This window comes from Embiotoca jacksoni, unplaced genomic scaffold, assembly GCF_022577435.1.
Source record: "Embiotoca jacksoni isolate LCO1_2020_lvr unplaced genomic scaffold, fEmbJac1.0.p SCAF_42, whole genome shotgun sequence".
NCBI lineage: Eukaryota > Metazoa > Chordata > Actinopteri > Embiotocidae > Embiotoca > Embiotoca jacksoni.
The window spans coordinates 2292765-2311439 of NW_027185395.1; the positions used below are offsets into that span (position 1 = coordinate 2292765).

Here is an 18675-nt window from a genome sequence, read left to right on the forward strand (position 1 = left end):
TCACACCTCATACAGGGAGGAAGTCAAACACTTGGTTGGTGCAATATCAACAACCTGGTGCTCAACACAGACAAAACCTCAGGAGGTCCCAATCTTCACACACCTCCCACAGTGGAGAGAGTGGACCACACCGGGTTCCTCAGAGAGTAGATCTCAGGCCGACACCACCAGGACTGTCAGAAGAGCCCAACAGAGAATTCACTCTCAGAGGAAACTGGAACAGGCGTCACTTCCCACCAACATCCTCACTACATTCAGCAGCGCTCTGCAGAGGGTGGAGGGGAGTCTCCCTACCCTCCATCCCGGACCGGTACCGGAGCCAAAGCCTGGAGGAGCCACTGAACATAGTCAGGCACCCCTCACACCCCCTCAATGCCCTTTACGTAAGAGGTTTCCAAGTCTCAGAGCAAAGATCAGCAGACTTAGTTCCTCCATCAGGCGGCTGAACAATCAAACTACCTCACACTGATGGCTGCAGGTTGAATTGCGCATAATTTGCACATTGTTTTTCACTTGCACAATTTATTTTACTTTTTTTATTCCACTTCATGACTAAATACTTGTGTGATTATTATTGTCATCATTTTTGTTTAACTTGCACTATTTTTTTATGTTCCACTTGCGGGTTCAGCGACTGTTGTTCTGGATATATGTTTTTATGTGATGAGCATTATCTTTTATTACTACTGCACTGAGATCTCAGAGAAACGCTCCATCAGTCTGCCTCGCCCTGAGAGGTTTGGTGACGGGACAATAAACTGGATTTGATTTGACGTAATTTGATTTGATTTGATTTGATTTGATTTGATGGTGGTGTGAGGGAGTGTGGTGAATGTTTTCTTGGCAAACGTTGGGCCCCTTGACGCCAACCAATCAAGGTAAAAGGAACTGCATTCAGTTGGTTCCCATCAGATCCATCAGATGGATTCCAACGTGTTGAGGTCAGTTACGCCTCATTTACGTGAACTAAAGTTAGTTATGGAGTACCACAAGGTTCTGTGTTAGGGCCAATACTTTTTACATTATAAGTGCTTCCCTCTCAGGGGACATCATGAGGAAACACTGCATAAATGTCTTACGTTATGCAGATGACAGACACTTATATTTATCCCCCCCCAAAAAAACAGATGAAACTCAGTTTAGTAAACCTCAAACATGTCTTGCAGATATAAAGGCCTGGATGACCAACATTTTATTTACTTCTAAATTCAGACAAAATTGTAGTTACTGTATTTTGCAACAGTAGATTAGGAGGCAGAGAGTTCTTCTTTCAGGTTTCGGTTCGGGAGGCAGACACCCTCTCTACTTTTAACATTTTATAGTTGGAGCTGCTCAGGTGAGCCTGAGCAATCCTGCAGGTATGCTGTTAAAGAGGCTGCTGGGGGAACTCCCATGATGCACTGAGCTCTCTTGTTTCTCATTATCTTTATGCCTTCTCTCTCCCGCGGACTCTCATCTCTGAGTTTGGTTCTGTTGGAGGTTTCTTCTTGTCAAAAGGGAGTTTTTTTCCCTCCCAGCTGTAAATTATGTTGAATTGTTGGGTTCCTTTCTGAAATGTTCTCAGATTCTGTTGTTTAGACTTTACGATGTTAAGTGACTTAAGTTGTGATTTGGCGCGATATAAATAAAACTAGATTGAATTAGTTTTAATGCTACATCCTACAGTGCGTATTGTTACTGACAGTTTGCATCCCTTTACAGCCAGTTTGCAATTTTCTAACAGGATAACACACCACATCACAATGCAAAGGTCTAACTGGTGTCCTGAACATGACGGCGAGTTCTGTCAGTAAATCTGAATCTGAATGTTTGAGATGTGTTAGAACAGGAGAAATGTGATCCATGTCATCCAGGTTTTAGCTTGTATTGGGAATATATGTGTATATATATATATATATATATATATATATATATATATATATATATATATATATGTGTTCCTAATATGGTTCTCGATAAGTTTATATAAAAGCGAAATATTAAAAATACTGGCAATAAAGACTGGAACATTGGTAATCATCATGGACTTTAAAAATATAAATAAAGTTTTAAAAAAACTTCAATGATACCACATGCAGCTTCAACATATGAAATGAAACAGAGAAACAATCTTAATAAGTTATGTCTAATAAGAAAAATTTAAAGAAAATACAACTGATAATCAAACATGCTTCAGTTCAAGATGGAGATGGAAGAGGAAATACACATACTGTAAAAGCTGGCCATTACATAGTTTTGGCAGCGATCACCAGTAAATTCATTTGGACACCTGAGTAGGAAACACAAAAATCAGACAAGAGAGAAGGAGTTAGTTCATACAAGAACCGTGCAAAAACCCATCACAGTCATCACTGGTGTCTAAAGGGCCAAAATATCCAGCTCATCGTCTCAGACCTTCGTACCCAAGGACATTAAATCATGAGCTACATGTTGTACGGGCCCTCCATCAGGCTAGTTTGGGCAAGCTGAAATTTGCATGTACATACGAGGCCACAAGGATAAATCCAGACTCTGTGTGTGATATAATATATATACAGTATCATACATCTTCCAGGCAATAAATCCTCCCTACATGGGGATTATAATGGTCACTTGTTATTCAGTCTGATTCAGAGAGGTTTATTTTAAGGATCATTTTTGTGTTTGTTCCAAGTGGCATCCATCAGTGATGTCATCAACCATCAGTGATGTCATCAACCATCAGCGAGGTCATCGTTGGTTCATGAACGTTATGAATCCTCCAGTTCAGATTCTGTCCGTTGCCATCTTTGCTAGTTCGGAGCGGTTTGGAGCAGGAAGTGACCATATTTGGACGAGCTGGGGGAGGAGCCAGCGGTGGATCTGACTGATCTGATTGGAAACCTGACGATACTACGTCCCGCCCACCGATAGCTGTAACCTGACTGCACCACAGGCCTGTCAATCAAACAGACACGCCCCCAAAAACAGGTCTTCTTGAATCTTCTTTTCTAATGAATGAGGGATTATTTTCAGATGGACCTCCAGAAAACTAATAAGAAGGAGTGACTTTAGCTAACAACACCGAGATAACTGATGGACACATTTTATTCACTTTGGATTTGATGAGAGAAGTTGAATGGGAGTCTATGGAGCTGGAGGCTTTTTGGAGACGACCTCTAGTGGCAGCTGGTGGTATTGCAGCTGAAGACACTTCTGGATCAGAACCATTTTACAGACCTGAAGCTACGAACTCTTTTATATCCAGTCTGAGGTTTGGACTTGAAAAGGAGAATTACTGCTGCCTTACTGACACATCGGTCAGTTACAGTGGTGGTGGATGGTTCAGGGGTGTTAGCCTGTGTTTGGGTTTCTGAGGCGATGGGGTGAGTCACAATGGAAGGAACAGTGGGTAGTATGTCTGTACCTCCAGAAAAGACACACCTCTGGCCTGAGGTGGAGGTAGTTCACCGCTCTGAACAACATGGATGGGGTGTGATGAGATGTGAAGTCCATGCAAAATTCAGTGCTCTGCTCCGGAGCCTGTTTGAGGGCTCTTCAGTGAGCTTACGCCGGATTTCTCCACAATTTGTGGGAGAAAACATGACAGGGGTGAAACACCAGTAATGACATGTGGGGCTGAATACAGTCGTGTTCACATACGTTTTGGGTCTGAGACTTTCTTAAGCACAGCTTGTTCACATCGGTGCCCAGTGAATCCCTCCAAGCATCTGGTTGATAGGTAGACAGGAAAAGAGAAAAACAGCACAGGACATGAACACACAAGGACAAACACACAATCACAAAACATGTCACCGTCCAGGACGCAGCTCATCACACAGCATCACTGATGTTGGACAATTCTGGAAAACCCTGTAATACATTCAATAATTCAAATCTTTTTTAATATTCAGTTATAAATATGAAGTCCAAACAATGGTGCGTAGTCTGTCAAAGGATGAAGTAGTTGGCTAAAAGGTTCTGAACTGTGCTGTCCATCCTGCTAAATATAATGCAAACTACTTTATTCGTTTTAAACATGAGAGGTAAAACATAAGGAGCAGAATCGTCCAATAAAAAGTAACTTGAGAGATAATAGGCTTGAATATTGTAGGAATGCAAATTTATATTATTAGAGATCAAATTTAAAATTTCTTTCTTAATTTGTTCGAAAAAAAAAAAATAATGATTGAAGACCACCACAGCGTCCCCGGCTGAGGGTCCAACACAGGAAGCCAAACATCCTGTTTACACTGTAAGGAATTAGTGAAGTCTTTTATTGACCATCAGCACAGATCCTCTCACACTACAATAAAATATCACATTTGTAAGTGAAACAAATGATCCATCACAGATTCAATAGTTTTACTAACAAAGATTCTTTATTGAGTCAAAGACATTTGCTCTGATGTTGAATTCAATATAATAGACAGGATCGACACTGATGGAGGAGAAATGAGTTTCTATCAGTGGAAACACCAATCAGAAGAAACTAAATTATAACACAGTGTAAAGAAACTTGTTTGAAAGTTTGGAAAGAAGAAACTAAAAGCCAAAGTAGGTTGAAACTCATGTGACTAAAAAAAGATTATAAACTGGCATCCAAACTCAGTCCAGGCTCAGTGACCACAGAGTGAAAAAGATCGACACTGAAGCAAACAGGATGTGTGTCACTCTTCAACGGCGTCAAACAGTCAGTAAAATAAGGAACATTTACTTTAAGTTCAAAGAGCTGCATGACCTCTTTGTATTATAACAGGCAGAGCAGATCCTGCTGCCCGATAACCAACACACCACAACCTGAGGGACAGGAAGGAGTGACACACACACACACACACACATTAACACAAACACACACACACACACACACACACGTACATATAATGAGGAACCGATTTATCTGCTGTTTCTCCAGTGAGGGTGGGAACAAAGAACCTGCACGGTGAAAATGGGTGGAACAAAAGATTTGACAAGATTATCACAATAATTGTGTTCATGCCAACATGAGAGAGTTTAAACAAAGTCTCTTCTGACAGCAGCAACAAACTGTGACGTCGGCTGCCACTACTCATCTTATAAAGGCTGCCACACATCTAACACATATTATTAAAACAGATTCAGTCAGATGAAGTCTTCAAACATCCTTCAGTTCATGTCATACCTGCAGAGAAACTTTGTACTGCCCGGCATTATTTCCAGGGTGAAGCACTCGCCTCCGTTGACGCAGTAGTTCCTCTGGTGGTCGCTGCAGCGTGTCACGTGACTGGAGGTCTTGGCTGTGGTGGAGGTGCTGGTGGTCGCTGCAGAGGGAAACCCACCGTCAGTAACCACGGAAACAACACAGGCAACACTGAACCTGTAGAGTGGAAGCAACGTCTGGGCTGAAAAACTGTTTGTGTGTGTTTGCAACGTTTGGGGCGAACTTCTTTGTTATTGTTGCGATCATAAATGTTTGATTTTGTCGTGGATTTTATCCGAAATGTCGATATGATTTGTGGAGTTTTAAGTGATTTTTTTGCGGTAAAATTGCCGAAATTAGAAAAAAAGTGCAACTTTTTGAGAGCACTACCTGATAAAGTAATTAATATGTAATCACTTCCTGTGATAATAATCCTGCTGCACATCACAGAAATATTTTAGTTCTGATCTTTTTTTATGTATTTATTGAACTTATAGAACCGTGGAGATAAAAGCTGCTAAAAGCTCCTAAAAGCTGCGTATGTTTCCAGAACAGACCGTCTCATTAGTCTGTGTTCATTTTTCATTCAATGCCACGTCTATGAACACAAGCAGGAAGCTGTGTTCAGTATTCAGCCACGTCATGGTGAACGTAGTATTTGGTTCATGAGTGAAGTACAACAGCTGCAATCATCCACAAACTAGTTCCTCACTGCTCAAAGCCCTTTAAAGTCTTTAAAGTGCAAGTCAGCTCACATTTTTCTTTTCCAGGTAAACCTGGTATTAATTCTTTAAGTCTACAGGAGACACTTTCTGAACAGAAAAACTGTGTTGAAGCAGCTAAATGTGAACATGACGTTGTGATGTTTTACATGAATGAAAAAGAAGCCGTGGCAGTCAGAGAGTCATATTGAGTTTCAGACATTTCCAAGAGAAGCAATATGATAAGAGAGAAGTCTGTTTCCTCGTCTGACTCATCATCTCAGGTCAGCATCCCTCCGCCAAAACACTTTCTGCTGTGTCACTAATGCTTTCCGAACGCACTTCCCCTTTCAGCTCGAACACGATCCCTCGTCTTCATAACACTTGAGGTGATGCACAGAAATGCACCGCTGGCGTCTGAAGAAGACTGCAGCTCCAACGACTCACAGGTTCTGTCAACTAAAATAAATGTGACCATATGCACGAAGGAGCTGAAAATTAATAATGAATCATTTCACCCAAGGGTGTATTTCTGGTTTCAGAAGTGTCACCCCGTCATCATAAGGCAGGACGGTCATCAGGACGCCTGACAGGTGAAATATGTTGAACAGAAGTCTGCAAAGCTTCGCTGCACAACTTAAAGCTGCTCGTTAGGCTTTAAAACTATAAAATATGTCGACCTAGAATGAATAAATGTGTTTTTTCTGATCAGAACTGTCACAGGCTGGACAGAAGAAAAATGTCTAGAGAAACTTTGGTAAGAAAATCAACAGTAAGTTTAAAGACTTTCCGTCCCGGTTAATTGCATCATATCACAGAAACAGCACCAACCATCCTCAGACAGCCGACTCGTCTTCGTCCTGCAGCGTTTAACACCTCCGATCAGAACATGTGATCACAGACACCCGAGCACGTCGTGGGGATTCAAGGAACCGCACTCGACTGGTTCACCGTAACTTACATTCATCAGATAGACTTCAACTCATTCAGGACAACAATAACTCTTCCAGGCAAACAGACGTGAGTCCTGGAGTTCCTCAGGGTTCTGTACTGAACCTCGCACCTTTCATGCAATACACGCTTAGTTAATATCATGAGGAAACATTGCATAAACTTCCATTGTTATGCAGATGACACCCAGCTGTATCTATGAAACCAGATGCAACAAGTCAGTCAGTCAAACTTCAAGCATGTTTTAAAGACATAACAATAACATCATTTTTCCTTTTAAATTCAGATCAAAGTTATTGTATTTTGGCCCTATACAGCTCAGAAACTCACGATCTGACCACAGTTCGTCTGGATGACATTATCTCGACCTGCAGCTCTACTGTGAGGAATGTTGCAGTTATTTTTGACCAGGATTTATCCTCTAGCTCACAAATCTGTCGGATCTTTTTCTTTAGTCTGTGTAATATCAATAAAATCAGGAACATCCAGCCTCAGTATGATGCAGGAAAACTAGTTCCTGCTTTAGTTACTTCCAGGCTGGACTATTATCCTTGATCCTTATGATCAAGATGTCCCAGTATCTGTCTGAAACGAACTGCATTTGATAAAAAATGCTGCAGCGAGACTGCTGACGGGAAAAGACCAAACTCTACCGTGTCTTAAACACCTCATAGTATCACGGTGTCCTCAGAGAGCGCTTCACTCTTCTGCTTTCATTCAGGAGCAAAGCTGCTCTAAGTGCAGATTTTATCCACACTCATGGTGAGTTGCTATTTTCGTTACTCAACTTGACTCCTGCTGTGCTGAGACGGGTGGAAGAGTGTGTTGTAAAAGATGCGCCAGCAGCCAATGTCAGCCATAAACTATAACAAGACAAAATATGAAAGGCACTCAAGGTAACAACAAAAGAATTGCCATTAAATTACACATGAATTTCCAAGCAAGATTAACTGTCTAATACGGACATCTTTAGCTAGAAGCAAAATTCTACAGTCCATTTTTGACAGAAGTCAGACAGACATCGTGTCAAACTGCACAGATCAGATTAACTAAAAAATGTCCCCTTGTGGGATTCAAAGTATTTCTATCTATCTATCTATCTCTCTCTCTATCTATCTATCTATCTATTATCTCTCTCTCTATATATTAATCTATCTCTCTATCTATCTATCTATCTATCTAATATCTATAAACTGCAAAGCATCCGTTCAATTTTCAAAATAAAACACCCTGTGCAGCCTTTCAATTGTAAATCACATCACTACATCACAGTCTCCTCCTCTGATCTTTCAAGTAGCAAAAGAAAGTCCTTCTCCTTCTGCTAACAGACATAGTTTATGAAATTGTTATGCAATATTTATAAAGATAAATGTTAATACAGCAAACTGGACTACAGCACAAAATAGGAAATAACAGTAAACACAAATTGGACCAAAAATAAATGATTTTACCAAATGCTGCCCGACTGTGAAAGAAGCACAAAAAACAGGTCGTTAAATGCTTTTCTTCTGAAATATTTCACACAACAACTTGTGCACTTTTTTTTTTTCATTCTTCACTGAAATGACTGACATGAATGGCAAAAGACATAAAAAGTGTGTGTGCAACTAGTGACTGAGCACAGCGCTGCTGACATGTCGGGGCATGATGAGCATGACGCAGCGCATTTCAGCACTGGAAGCAGCCGCTACCTCCGATTACAGTCCCTGATAGAAGGATGGACGAGAGGAGAGAAGCGATTCTGCAGCTGAACAGAGATACACATCGATCGGGATGCGAGACGTGCATCACAGAGGAGGCAGGAGATCCGACGGACCGGGCACAGTCCGGTGTTAGAAACCGACCCGCTGCCATTTTTAGAAACCTGCAGAGTGTTCGGTGAAGCAGAAACCCGGAACCGCTGGGACCGACAGCAAGATGCAGTGGAGCATTTTTAGAAAATGATCCATAACATCAGGCAGTCAAAGCAACACAGGGCGGCAAGGGTGTGTCCCTTCAGAGGCTTCAGCTGCAGCCCCACCACACCTGAGGGAGGGAATGCACGTCTCCCTGCTCAGCGCTGGAGCTCAGCCAGAGGCCGCTGCGCTCCTCCGCCGGTCAGGCTCTCCGGGCCGAGCCGGGTTGTGTTTGCAAAGCGATCTGCCTGCTGCAGTGGATGCTGTTTCTGTCCAGTGGTGTCAAGGACAAACCGTGATGCACTGCACCAGCACAAAGCTCCCTCTGCATCACTGACTGAAATTACAACAGTCTCAATGACGGTGAAAAAAAGATGGAGACAAATCATGGAAATGTGATTTTATGTGCACAATTTTTAAACACCACAAATAAAATGAGTTTGATCTTCAACAGATTACATCAAACGGTGACGACGTGGAGGCTGATCTCTAATAAAATTAAACAAAGTGTTGGAATGGACTTTTAAAAATCATTTCTTTTGGCTTTTGGCCATCTGGGCATCTTTGTAAAGTTTAATTATACAGCCAGTAGCTCCGCCCCCAGTGATCTGATTGGTCAACTAAATATCTGGAACAAATCATGACATCATATCCTGTTCATCACTAGAAATATCCCTCCACTTCCTCAAAAAAAAATAGAATTAGAATAGAATGTCCTATAATATGTAATATAATGTAGTTTCTACTTGTTCTAGTTCTATTAAATGACCCATTTGGTGAAGTCGGGTCTCTTTTGGTCCTTTTTGGTCGCTCCGAGCACCCGTACCGTAACACCACGAATAGTCACGCACTTACAATCCTAGCGGAGGCTAGCTGGACCGGTTTGGTTTGAACACACGACACGGTGCTAAAATGTTAAAAACACATGAGATATCTTTGTTCATCAGATATCTTTGTTCATCAGATATCTTTGTTCCAACCAGACTGAGCTCGCTGAGCAGTTTAGTGTTTCTATGTTCTGTATTTATTCAGTTGGAAACGAGAAATCTTCTCTGTTGCTAGGGTGGTTGCTAAGGGTCGGACTACTTCCTGGAGTAGTAAACATTACATACGCTATGTAAGAATCTACTGACGTGACTAATTGTTTTCCAGGTGTTAGTCATACCCCAGGTGTTGCCATGGAAATGCAGATCACTGCAACAAAAAGTTTTATATTTGTAACTTGTTGTATAATCACATTATTACACCAGAGGTTTCTTTAACGTCACACCGAGAAGGAACACGTGTTGGTTTATGGTCTGCATAAGTCCTTCTGATTCAGCCTGCGTGTGACACCAGGTGTAAAACAAGGACGCGCCGAAGGATGTTAAAGGTCCTAAATGTGGGTAAAAATGTTCTTCGAGGATCTATTCTGTTGATTTGGGGATTTTATATATGCAGTGTGGGTTCTTTATTCCACCGTATCAGGTCACACTGTTCTCATAAAACAGCAGATTTCTCTTGGTGACCTTCCACTGTAACATCTGCAGTGACATCCGATCCCGCTCTGACAGACAGCCACGCGCTCATACAATATTTACAGTAACTTCTCAGCACTTGCATCATTCATCACATCTGTATGATTCATCACTCAGACCTGCCGACCCACACGGAAGTGGGACACGTGACCACGACCTTAATCGACCTCTCCTCGTCCATTTCACCAACTCAATCTCTGAGAACCTGTAGCACGATGAATTTAAACTTGAAAGGATGGAGTGGGTTCCTTCCTGCACGTTTTTTTTTTTGTCAAAAATTCTAGAGTATGCTGGTTCATGTGTTACGTTTACATTTCCAAGAAAGAGGTCAGAAATATGTCCTGACTGAACATGTAGTTCCATCCAGTTCAGATTCTGTCCGTCACATCATACATCTTCCAGGCAATAAATCCTCCCTACATGGGGATTATAATGATCACTTGTTATTCAGTCTGATTCAGAGAGGTTTATTTTAAGGATCATTTTTGTGTTTGTTCCAAGTGGCATCCATCAGTGATGTCATTAACCATCAGTGATGTCATCGTTGGTTCATGAACGTTATGAATCCTCCAGTTCAGATTCTGTCCGTCGCCATCTTTGCTAGTTCGGAGCAGTTTGGAGCAGGAAGTGACCATATTTGGACAAGCTGGGGGAGGAGCCAGCGGTGGATCTGACTGATCTGATTGGAAACCTGACAACACTATGTCCCGCCCGCCCACCAATAGCTGTAACCTGACTGCACCACAGGCCTGTCAATCAAACAGACACGCCCCCAAAAACAGGTCTTCTTGAATCTTCTTTTCTAATGAATGAGGGATTATTTTCAGATGGACCTCCAGAAAACTAATAAGAAGGAGTGACTTTAGCTAACAACACCGAGATAACTGATGGACACGTTTTATTCACTTTGGATTTGATGAGAGAAGTTGAATGGGAGTCTATGGAGCCGGAGGCTTTTTGGAGCCGACCTCTAGTGGCACTCGCTGGTATTGCAGCTGAAGACACTTCTGCATCGGAAACTACGAACACTTTTATATCCAGTCTGTGGTTAGAAGCATGGGAGGACACACACCAAACACTAAGATACATGGTACATGGCGCATTGAGCAGCACTTTGACAACAATGTACTGAGGAATTCAGGGAGTTTTCTACTAGAACAGCTGTATGAGCTGAGGGGAGGAGCCACTGCACCACCTGACGTAGATCACACAGGCGTTCTGCATCTCATCATCGGGTGAGATGAGGGCTGGACATCATTCAAAATATTATAGTACTAGTTATCCCATTCATTTTAACATAAAAAAAAAAATACATTATGCGTTCTGGTATAATTCTCTATTTTTCATTCAGTAAGATGGGCAGAGTGTAACTGAGGTTTACAGATGTTCCCTGAAGGCCTCACATGCAGACTATAAGCAGACACTATGGTGCAGGCTGAGCACAGAGAAGCCTTCAGTCCCCGGTTACTGCAGCAGACGCAACTCAGAGAGCCAAACAGCAGTTTGAAACGAGAGCACCATCCCGATCCACGAGGAGGAAGAGTCGACTTCAGGAAGAGGGAGGACGACCACTCACACCCTCCTTCCACATCTTTCTCAGATTACCTCCCCAACTCCTGATCAAGTACACTGAGAGGCGTTTCTAACTCTAATCTACCAACAGCGTTCGTATCATGGAGGGTCGACGGGAGATTGTGGTGATGATAGATGTTTATCAGTACGGCGTTCAGAGAAGGCTGGCAGTGCTAAGATAACCACAGCTTCTCTTCTTACTTCAGCTTTCAGTTACAAATGTTTGTGTTTCTAAAAACACGATGAAATTATGTTTGTTATTTACACACGTTATATGTTTAAATTCCCACTATTGTCTCATTACAACTTGCTGCTGGGATGTAAGGTGAGTAATTTATTGTTACATTAAAGGTGTAATTAAACTGCATTATAATATTTGAAATAAGAAACCCTGTGTTTTGTATGAATTACGTTTAAATTGAACAAAGCAGCTCAGTTTCTAACCAGTTCCAACATTTGGGATCAATACAGGAAGCAGTGGGCCCCTCAGTGGTAGAGTGGATCAGCCGGATGGACGTACACTGTAAAACTTTCCACTGCTGTGGTTGGTTGGTTGGTTGTTTCACTGCGAGTCAACTGGTCTCTAACCTCAACGCTCCCACAACTAAACAACCAATAACAGGCGGAGCGACCCTTCCGCTGATCCAATCTAGCACTAGTCCTGGTGCGGCACAAATGTACATCGTGGAGGCGGAAGGGTTTCCACCACGAGCTACTAGACGCACCAGTGAGCTCGTAGCAATGTTTAAAATCATCTGAATCCAGCATCGTTTACATCCATGTGTCCTTCCTCACCTTCGTCAGCGTACTGACGTGTTTGTCGAACGTCTTCAACTGGAAAACAGCGTGAAGCTAAAAAGCAGACTGTGATCCACATACATGAGATTCTGCAGCGACATGAGATCTTAAGTCCACCGTAGTTACCGCAGGTTCACCATTACTTACTCACCACAACCACAAGAGCTGGTCGACACAGAAGGAAATCTATCGCCGCTACCTCGTCTGTCAGATCTAACCTGACGATATCCTTCCACTGGTGGAAGTCACGACTGCAGCAACGACACAACGGGCCTCACGCGAGCAGCGGACGTACCGACAGGTTTCACATGAAGGTGTTTCAGACAATTTGTGATGTTCATCATTTTTGTTTCTGTTGCAGAAGTCTGCTTTTTTTCACATCTGTTCTGACATCATTAAACCTCTGAAACAATCGACAGTTTAAATATAAAACTGTTCTGCACTCGAATAAAATACACAAGTGACATAAACTGTTTAATTTCTAAATAATGACTGTTTCATAATTTCTGCTGCCAATTTATGAGGTCAAGAGGATTCTTTTAGATGTGGTGAGTTAATGGCTGAGCAGCAGCTATCTCCTGATCTGTATGCAGGATGCTGTCAGGTTCATCCTGTGTTCTATGACCTCACCGACTATAGGCACTGATAGTCTCTCTTATCTCCATATCTGTCACATGACACGTCTGATCACGTCTGGTAGTCGTCCCTCTGGCATGTCTGTGGCCGCTCGGCTCTCTCGTTTGTATTTTACAGTTATTTCCTCCACTGAAACGTATTACCTGATGTCTGCAGATTCCTGACAGCAGAGTTTGAGAACACGTTCGTCTTTGGTAAATGTTTTGTGAATGAAAGGAAGCAGCTCCAGAACCTGAATATATCATTCAGCATTGATGCTTCCTTCCAGATGTTCAAGCTACCCATGCCATGTGCACTAATGCATCCCTGTACCATTACAGATGCTGGCTTTAGAACTGAGCTGATAACAAGCTGGATGGTCCCTCTCCTCTTTAACCTGGAGGATGCAGCGTCCATGATTTCCAAACAGAGTCTCAGATTGTGATCCATCAGACCTCAGGACAGTTTTCCACTTCACCTCAGTTCATCTTCAATGATCTCGGTCCAGAGAAGGCGACGGTGTTTCTGGATCATGTTTCTATCTGGTTTCTTCTTTGGAGAGTTTTAACCTTCATTTGTGGATGCAGCGATGAACTGTGTTCACAGACGATGGTTTTCAGAAGTGTTCCTGAGCCCATGCAGTGATTTCCACTCCAGAATAGTGTGTTTTTAATGCAGTGCTGCCTGAGGGCCGAAGATCACCACCATCCAATATTGGTTTCCAGCCTTGTCCCTTGTGTTCAGAGATTTCTCCAGATTCTCTGAATCTTTTAATGATATTATGAACCGTAGATGATGAAATCCACTAATTCTTTGTAGTTTTACGTTGAGGAACATTATTCTTAGATTGTTGAACTATTTTCTCGCAGTCTTTCACAGAGTGGTGAACCTCTCCCCATCTTCACTGCTGAGAGACTCTGCCTCTCTGAAATCATCTTTCTATACCCAATCATGTTGCTGACCTGTTGCTATGGTAACCTGATTAGTTGTCAGATGTTCCACCGGGTGTTTTTTTATTTAGACAACTTTTCCAGTCTTTTGTTGATCCTGTTCCAACTTTTTTGAGAGGTGTTGCTGCCATCAAATTCAAAATAAGCAGATATTTCAACGTGATGTTGTCTTTGGTCTATTTTAGATTAAATATGGGTTTTACATGATTTACAAATCATTGCATTCTGTTTTTATTTACATTTTACACAGCGTCCCAACTTTTTTTTGACAAGGGGCCGTACTAATGACCAGGTTTTATTCTACAGGCAGAAAGAAGAAATTTACTAATAATCTTAGTAAAAACAAGATTCATTGAAAAAATGAGAAGATAAACTATCACTGCTGCTATTCAACAAAACTGAATGTAGCTTCAGTGGTGGAAGCTAAAACCTACCAGCATCACCTTAGTTCATGTGGCCCACATGCAGAGTAATAAATCACAGTGATCTGACTACAGCAGAGACATGATGGTGGCTGGCCACCGGCAGACAGACGGTGTTCGTGGGCTGCTTCTCCCTGCGGTGCGATGGAGGGGGCATCAATTAGCCTCCAGTACGCTCTGACCTTGAAATGGAGCGCAGGCAGAAAACAGGAAGTCTCCCTGAACCACAGCCTGGAGTTTTAGTTGGTGTCATGCATCATTTATTGATTTTCACTTTTTCATATGACTGGAAATGTGCCCCCAAACACTTCAGGGATCTTCCACGTTGCTTACACATGCTGTTTGCCGCAGCCAAGACCTTCAGAGTAACACGAGATCTATTTATTGTAGTGCGTGATTTAAGGAGTCGTTATTATTTGCCGAGGATGGCGTGAAGTTGGAAAAGCCACAGACCCTCACGGCCGTGGTGAAGTGCAGGTTGTTTCTCACACACACCTATGTGTGTAGCAGCAGATGAGAGGCTTAGTCACGGCCTCTACGCTCCACTCTGCAAGTCACAACGTGTCTGTTTTCTGTCCTGAGAACACTTCCTGCCGCAGTTCACAGAACACAGCAGTTTTGAAATGGAAGATTAAAGAGAAAACAACATGTGGTTGCTTTTAAACAGCACGTTATGTCTTTAAAGTGATGAACATGAGTCAGCTTGTATGCCCTACATCCTACATCTTTACGTTAGAGGTCAGATTTGGAACAAAGGAGCCCCTGTCTGGAGAGAAACCCCGGTTTGGGAGGTTGTGCTGAACGAGTGTTGTGTACTTACAGATGGTCGGGAGGATGTTGTTGGATTGCTGCGTGGTCTGCGGGCGGTGACTCTTGGGGACGGTGGGACGCTCGGCGTTGTATTTCAGCGTGACGGACGGATTGGTCGCTTGCGGAGGCACAAACGGTCCCCGGGTGGATTTCTCCTCCACTAAAACCTCCGGACGTCCCGGGGGGAAGGCGAAGGTGGTCGTCAGGGAGACGGTGGAGGGAGCTGAAGCCGAATGAGGGATGGAGACAGTTATTCCCAGCGTGGGGTCGACTGATGCGATAACGGGGTCCTGTCCGATGGGTTTGGGGTCTAAGTGGGTGGGCGGTTCGTACTCGAAGATCTTATCCACAAAGACCCATTTGAGGCCGGCGGTGCAGAGAGCTAAGCTGAGCAGGCAGGCCAGTATGGGCAGAATGCAGATTTTCTCAGAGTGCAGGCAATTGTTAATCTGTTCCATCTCTATGCACACGCAGCAGGTTCCTGGCAAGGCCATGATTCCCAGAGGCCCAACACGCTCCCCGTCACCACCGCCACCCTCCTCCGCGGGTCCCTGTCCGCCTTCCTCCTCGGGCTCACCAGCTGCCTCCGGCTCCTCCGGTTTCTCCTCGGGGACTTGTCCAGTATCAGCAGTGGAGCCGGTGGGGGAGGCCGATCCGGGAGGGGGAGCCGGCCCTGCGGACACGTCCTCCATTCCCTCAGTCATCCTTTCCGACCGCTGGACGAGGTGTCTGTGAGCTCCTCAACTATTAACGGAGAGCATGGCAGCGTGGCTGTCTGCCACCGGTGTCCTTGAGTAGGTTCTCCATCGTGAGGCTGCAGAGTCAGAGCTGGGATGTCAGGGGGCGGGGCGGGGGGGGGGGGGGGGGTAAAAAAAAAAAGAAAAAAAAAAAAGAAAAGCAGCTCTTCAGAGGGTCGACCCTGGTTAACAGTCCGAGAGGTGTGCAGACAGCCTGAGCACGAGGGAGTGGAGTTCCTTACTCATTGTTTTTCACAAGAAATGCAACCACAGGTCTGTACAGTCAACAAATCTGCTGCAGGCAAACACAAAAAAAGATTCAGCCCGAGTGTCAGAGTGTTGAAATGTTCTGCAGGGTCTAGCAGTGAGCAGCAGGGGAACTGCAGCACTCACTCACCTGAACATTTGGGCAGAGGAGGCAGAGTCGACGTGATGGGCCGGCTGCAGTTGCAGCAACTGAAGTGCAGAGGACGGGACGGCCGAGCACTGCAGTGGCCGGAGGGACATGCTGCCTTGTCTGTGGAGCTCCAAGCAGCTGAAAGGCTGAATCATCAGGGAGCGGCAGGTGCCCTTCCTCTCAGTGCAGCCACAGAAACAGATGAGTAAGGGGAAAGAGAGAGAAGGAGACTCCTAGAGGGAGGGAGGGGGGCGGGGAGGGGAGGGGAGGAAGCGGGGCTGCAGTAGCACAGAAGGGCAGAGAAAACTGGATACTCCCCTTTTCTCTTGTCTCACCCCTCCTCTCTCAGTGTTTCCTCTCCAAGTGGTGAGCAGGGCAGCCTCCCTCTCCGCCTCTCTTCCTGTCTGCAGCGGTGTCTCTGCTGTCTTTGTGGGCTGCTCCCGATCCCGGCACAAAGCATCCAGCTAAGCAAGTTCATACTTGATCCAATTAGAGCGGCGCGTCAGCCAATCGCGGACGGACAAACTGCCTGTGGCCACGCCCCTCCGGCACCACTCCCCATTGATTATGCTGATACTAAAAGGGTGTGTTTTTTGTCAAGGGGAAGGAGCCAGGGAGGCAGACACATGATCCACCCCAGGAGGATGCAGCCATTGTGTTCAGCTCTCCTCCAGCATCAAGTATATGCGTTAATTAATGAATACCACTATTACACCAATAGATAGATAGATAGATAGATAGATGGATAGATAGATAGATAGATAGATAGATAGATAGATAGATAGATAGATAGATAGATAGATAGATAGATAGATAATAGATAGATAATAGATAGATAGATAGATAGATAGATAGATAGATAGATAGATAGATAGATAGATAGATAGATAGATAGATAGATAATAGATAGATAATAGATAATAGATAGATAGATAGATAGATAGATAGATAGATAGATAGATAGATAGATAGATAGATAATAGATAGATAGATAGATGGATAGATGGATAGATAGATAGATAGATAGATAGATAGATAGATAGATAGATAGATAGATAGATAGATAGATAGATAGATAATAGATGGATAGATGGATAGATGGATAGATGGATAGATAATAGATAGATAGATAGATAGATAGATAGATAGATAGATAGATAGATAGATAGATAGATAGATAGATAGATAGATAGATAGATAGATAGATAGATAGATAGATAGATAGATAATAGATAGATAGATGGATAGATGGATAGATGGATAGATAATAGATAGATAGATAGATAGATAGATAGATAGATAGATAGATAGATAGATAGATAGATAGATAGATAGATAGATAGATAGATAGATAGATAGATAGATAGATAGATAGATAATAGATAGATAGATGGATAGATGGATAGATGGATAGATAATAGATAGATAGATAGATAGATAGATAGATAGATAGATAGATAGATAGATAGATAGATAGATAGATAATAGATAGATAGATAGATAGATAGATAGATAGATAGATAGATAGATAGATAGATAGATAGATAGATAGATAGATAGATAATAGATAGATAGATAGATAGATAGATAGATAGATAGATAGATAGATAGATAGATAGATAATACTCGAAATAAAAAGTGACTTAAATGAACTAAATAACTCTGTTTTCATTTATTTTTTTCTAGCCTGAAATATAAACCACACCATGTACAGACAAAAATATGCAAAAAAAACCAAACAGAATTAGATATATATTTTGGTATCCAGTTTGTCCTGTAAAATGAAGGGCAAACTGGGGATGTAAACTCACACTTCCTCCAGTAGCGTGCAAGTGTGACAGAAAGCCCCCCCAGACCACCATTAAGACTACCCCCCCCCCTTCCCAACCAATCCGAAGTCTTCCTCCGAGTCGGGGGCTTAAACAAGATGAAGACGGTCAGAGAGGTCAGGTCATGCTGACACCGCTGTGACCCTTTCCAATCCTCAGACAGAATTAATACCAGTAATGGTATCTGAGGGAGAGCACTTCCTGTCAGGCCTCTGAGTTAGTGACCTCCATATTGATTAACTTCTCAGCAATTTCACCCTCTTTAAATGGATCCCGAAAAAAGTGACAGGAAATAAATAAGTAAGGATAAAGAAATTTTAAATTAACTAATAGATAGAATGTAA

At 42.9% G+C, this 18675-nt stretch overlaps 1 protein-coding gene across 1 annotated transcript in view; it reads right to left on the minus strand.

Annotated features, from left to right (window-relative positions):
* The window catches only part of nrg1 (neuregulin 1), a 40334-nt gene extending 24079 nt beyond the window's left edge, over window positions 1-16255 (minus strand). The window contains 3 exon segments of the mRNA XM_069168919.1: window positions 2211-2269; window positions 5120-5258; window positions 15379-16255. Coding sequence (XP_069025020.1) covers window positions 2211-2269; window positions 5120-5258; window positions 15379-16072 — 892 coding nt within the window. The 5' untranslated portion in view covers window positions 16073-16255.
* Window positions 16256-18675: the final 2420 nt, after the last annotated feature.